Source organism: Elephantulus edwardii, unplaced genomic scaffold (genome assembly GCF_000299155.1).
Source record: "Elephantulus edwardii isolate Elephantulus edwardi_28Jun2011 unplaced genomic scaffold, EleEdw1.0 scaffold00573, whole genome shotgun sequence".
Classification (NCBI taxonomy): domain Eukaryota; kingdom Metazoa; phylum Chordata; class Mammalia; order Macroscelidea; family Macroscelididae; genus Elephantulus; species Elephantulus edwardii.
The window spans coordinates 101,664-105,873 of NW_006400323.1; the positions used below are offsets into that span (position 1 = coordinate 101,664).

The 4,210-nt window shown below is 41.9% G+C and overlaps 1 protein-coding gene across 1 annotated transcript in view; it reads right to left on the reverse strand.

The window, feature by feature from the left end:
• The window catches only part of LOC102877009 (zinc finger protein 331-like), a 63,995-nt gene that overhangs the window by 52,419 nt on the left and 7,366 nt on the right, over positions 1-4,210 (reverse strand). The window contains exon 2 of the mRNA XM_006903340.1: positions 15-271. Within this exon, the coding sequence (XP_006903402.1) occupies positions 15-271 (257 nt within the window). The remainder of the gene's footprint in view (positions 1-14; positions 272-4,210) is intronic.

Consider the following 4,210-nt stretch of genomic DNA (forward strand, 5'->3'; position numbering starts at 1 on the left):
CCCCGGGGACTGACCACCACCCTGGTCCTCCATCCTGGCCGGGGCAAGCCCCGAGCAGGGCCGCTCCGGACACTGGGCAGCTGAGGCCGCGGGGGCGGGAAGGGCGCGAAGCGGCGGCAGGCGGAGGAGAGGAAGACCCGGGGCTCCTGGACACGCCGGACACGACCCGAGCGCGGGAGAGGCCGCCTCGGACTCGGAAAGGGAACTGGACCTCGCCCGTGAGGGCGGCCAGGCCAAATACGACGGACACAAGGACAAGCCCGCCTCCCAACTACGTCGACAGCAAAGGGAGGGGCAACAGGCACTCAGCGCACGTCTACTTCCGGTGTGTGAGCCGGAAGTGACTCAGAAAAAGACCACCGGGCGGAAACAAAGAGCAAGGTCAGCTTGCTGAGCATTCGTTCTGACCCTGGAGTTAGAGACCCTGTAAATGTTATATCCCCAATGGTGGACGGTATTTGGTGCAGATTCCGATTCAAACAAGCTTGGAAGCAGGAGTGGCATCCACTTCCGAAATGGCTTGTCTCCGGAAACTCTGTGAACATGGAGAAACGACCAAAATTATACAAGTGTTCAGGTCTTTCGATCATAGGGTCTCTATGACTCGTCTTAACAACAAAAAGCTAGGAATGCAGTGCAACATTGAATGAATGGAAATCCATAATCTCTGTAAATGTTCAGTAAAATTAATTAAACGTTTAAAAAAAGGGGGGGAAAGAAAAAAAAAAAGCTAAGAATGGAAAAACTAGGTGGCCCTTCTGTGGATATTTTATAGGTATATGGCCTGAACTAAAGATTTCAATAACGAAACGGATACCAGTTCTTTTCTATTACTGTTGTCAGGAAGACTGGAGCTTTGCAAAGGGACCGGGCATTTCTCTCCCACTAGCAAGGACCAGGCTGGAGACGAATTATTGTTATACAAGCAGGGTATGTATTAAAAGAGAGGATTAAAAGAAGAAATTATGGTGAAGACATTGAGATTGTCAAAAGCGTCAGTTTGCTTGGCTCTACAATCAATACTCTTGGTACCAGCAGCCAGGAAATCAAAAGACAAATTGCATTGGGAAAGTCAGCTGTCTCCAAAGTACTGAAGAGCAACGATGTCAGTATAGAGACTAAGTGCGCCTAATACAGGCCATGGTCTTTGCAATTACTTGCTATGCATCAGAGAGCTGGACAATGACTAGGGATGACAGAAAAAGCAATGATGCCTTTGAGTTGTGGTGCTGGAGAAGAGTATTGAATATACCATGAATGGCTAGAAGAACAAACAGTTTCGTCTTGGAGAGTGTTAGATCGGGCTGCTCATTGGAGGCAAGGATTCTGAAGTTTCATCTAACATAGTCTGTTGCAAGGAGAGATCAGTCCTTGGAGAGAGAGGTCATACTCGAGAGGGTGGAGGAACAGCAAGAGAGAAAGACCCTTGATGAGATGGATTGACTCAGTGACTGGGATAAAGGGGGTAGATGTGTCAAGGAAAATAAGATGAGCACAAGACAGAGCAGGGTTTAGGGCTGTTGTACACAGGGTCACAACGAGCTGCAGGCAATTTGATGGCACGTAACAACAACACCACCTAGAGGTTGGACAAATGAAATGAAACTTTTACAACTTTTAAGCAAACTCTTATTACTGATTGTTATCCCCTTAAACAACCCTTCCTGTTTAATCCATAGTGTATGTCCTCTTCCTGTTTGAAAACTGTGTGCTTATGATAATTGCTGTACTTGAAAAGGGGAAGCAAAGGTCTGTTAGACATGAATATTATTAGACATTATGTGTATTGAAATTAACAATCTGGGTACACATGGTCATGGCTTACTTTTTCCACTAGCTTTCACAAGCCACTGTCTGCCTTTTTATGTGGTTGGCGTATCATATCTACCCGGGGGTAAGGATTATGAATTATCATTCTACCACGCCGCCAGTCAATATTCTACATTCCTTTATGCCATCTGCTAAAAAAGTTGATTTTGCTAATACTGTGTTTGGAAAACATGGAATTTTGGAACTATCACAAGTGCTAGACACATTGTATACGTGTAGTTTGCAGCTACAAGATAAAAATAGAACAGAAATCAGAACGATGGTAGCCTCACAATATCACCTCACAAAAAACTTAAAATAATCCATTTTATACTGGCTAATAAAATGTAAAATGTCATTCATGAGCAAATCTTTACCCAAAATGAGATCATTTACAACCACAAAAGAAATTTTAAAGAAAAAAATTGGGATTCAAATAAATTGATTAAAGTCTTCAAAATATGAAATCATTTAATTGTATGAAAAAAGGAAATTAATTAGGAACCTGAGAATTTACAAACAAGTCATATTCACACCCATATGTTCTGCGATAGTTTTGGTGAGATCAATGGCTTTTAAAGAGAAATTATCACTTGGACCTCTAGAAGAAAACCACTAACAAGGAAACATCACTTTTACAATAAAATTTTATATTTGCGGGAGCTCTGGTGGCCTAGTGGCAAGAAGCTGCATTGCAATCCCAGAGGTGAGCTGTTCAAATCCACCAGATACTCTGCTGGAGAAGGAGGGACTATCTCCTCCGGTACCAGTCAGATCCAATTTGATGGTGCACACAAATAATAATTATAATAAAACTCCCGCTATATTTGCAGATTCTCCTTGTCATTTCCAGTGTGAGATCGAAGATGCTGAGACAACAGGATTAACTGAAGAAATTACTACATTCCTTATATTCATACCTTTTGTCTACAAAACAAGTACAAATATTTACAGACTGCGCATTCTCCTGTGTGAATTCTGTGGTTAATGAGGGTGCCAGTATGAAAAAGACTTTATTGTCTACCTTGAAATTATGAGGTCTCGCTCCTGTGTGAACTCTTGCACGTACAGTTACAGAAGCAAGCAGAAAAAATATTTTCCCACCTTCCTAACATTGATAAGGTTTCTCTCCTGTATGAATTCTTCTTTGTTGACTAAGATGCTTTAAAAAAGGTTTTCTCATATTCCTTACATGGATAAGGTCTCTCTTTTATATGTGACTTCTTCTATGTTGTGTGAGAGGACTTGACTGTGCAAAGGTTTTCCCATATTTCCTGCATACATAAGGTCTTTCTCCTGTGTGAATTGTAACACAAACACTTACGAGAAGAAAGCAACAATGTTTTCCCACATTCCTTACATTCATAAGGTGTCTCTCCTGGGTGAATTCTCGCATCTTCAATTAGAGAGTAAAGCTGAGAAAAAGTTTTCCCACATTCCTTACATTCATAAGTTCCCTCTCCTGTGTGAATTCTTCTATGTGTGGGGAGCTGACTTGATGGTGGAAATATTTTCTCACATTCCTTACTATCTTTAGGTTTCTCTGTGACATATGTTCTTGGATGTGTCCATGGATGTAAGAAAAAAAAAAAAAATTTTTTTCTCCACATTCTAAGTTTCACACTATTGTTCATGCAAATTACTAGTGACATTTATTGAGGCCCATCTGCAGTCTGAATTTTCTATCTGCTGTCTTTTCTGAGGTACTATCCAGGGGGGTTGGCAAAAAGAAAACATTTCCGTACATAACTAAAGGAAGAAGGATTACTACAGGTTTCCAAACTCTCTGTACATGTGTCCTCACCTACCACACGTATCCAAAAACATGAAAGAGTACACACGTCTGTGAGACACATTCCTCACATGGCTCTTGTCAGCAATGTCAGCCCTCAACCAATTAACATTGAGAGAACTTCTTTGCAAGCAGTAAAGATTTAGAATTTTGGTGAACGTTTCGCCAGGATAGTTGTCTACAATTCCTTCACATAGGCAGTTGTTTACCATGGAGTCAGAAGCACGCTAGAGCTGACCCCATAATTGGTTTTCAGAGGCAATAAATCTCAGGGAAGGAGGTTTAACCATCGGAGCAGCTGGTGGCTTCAAACCACATGCCTTTGGGACTGCAGTACAGCTTCTTACCACTGGGCCACTAGAACTTCTTAAGACCATGACTATAAAAATAAAAGGATCATTAATCAAACATATATGGGGTCCCAGGGAAAGGAGGGGTGGGAAAAGAAGGCTTGGGAGGAGCAGGGACGAGACCACAGGATTGCACAATGTAGTGGGTTTAAGAAGGGGGTGAAGACAATGGAATACTATGCTGCATTGAAAAACAAGGAACTCATGCAATATTATTCAAAATGGTTGACTCTGGAGAACATTATGCTGAGTGAAATAT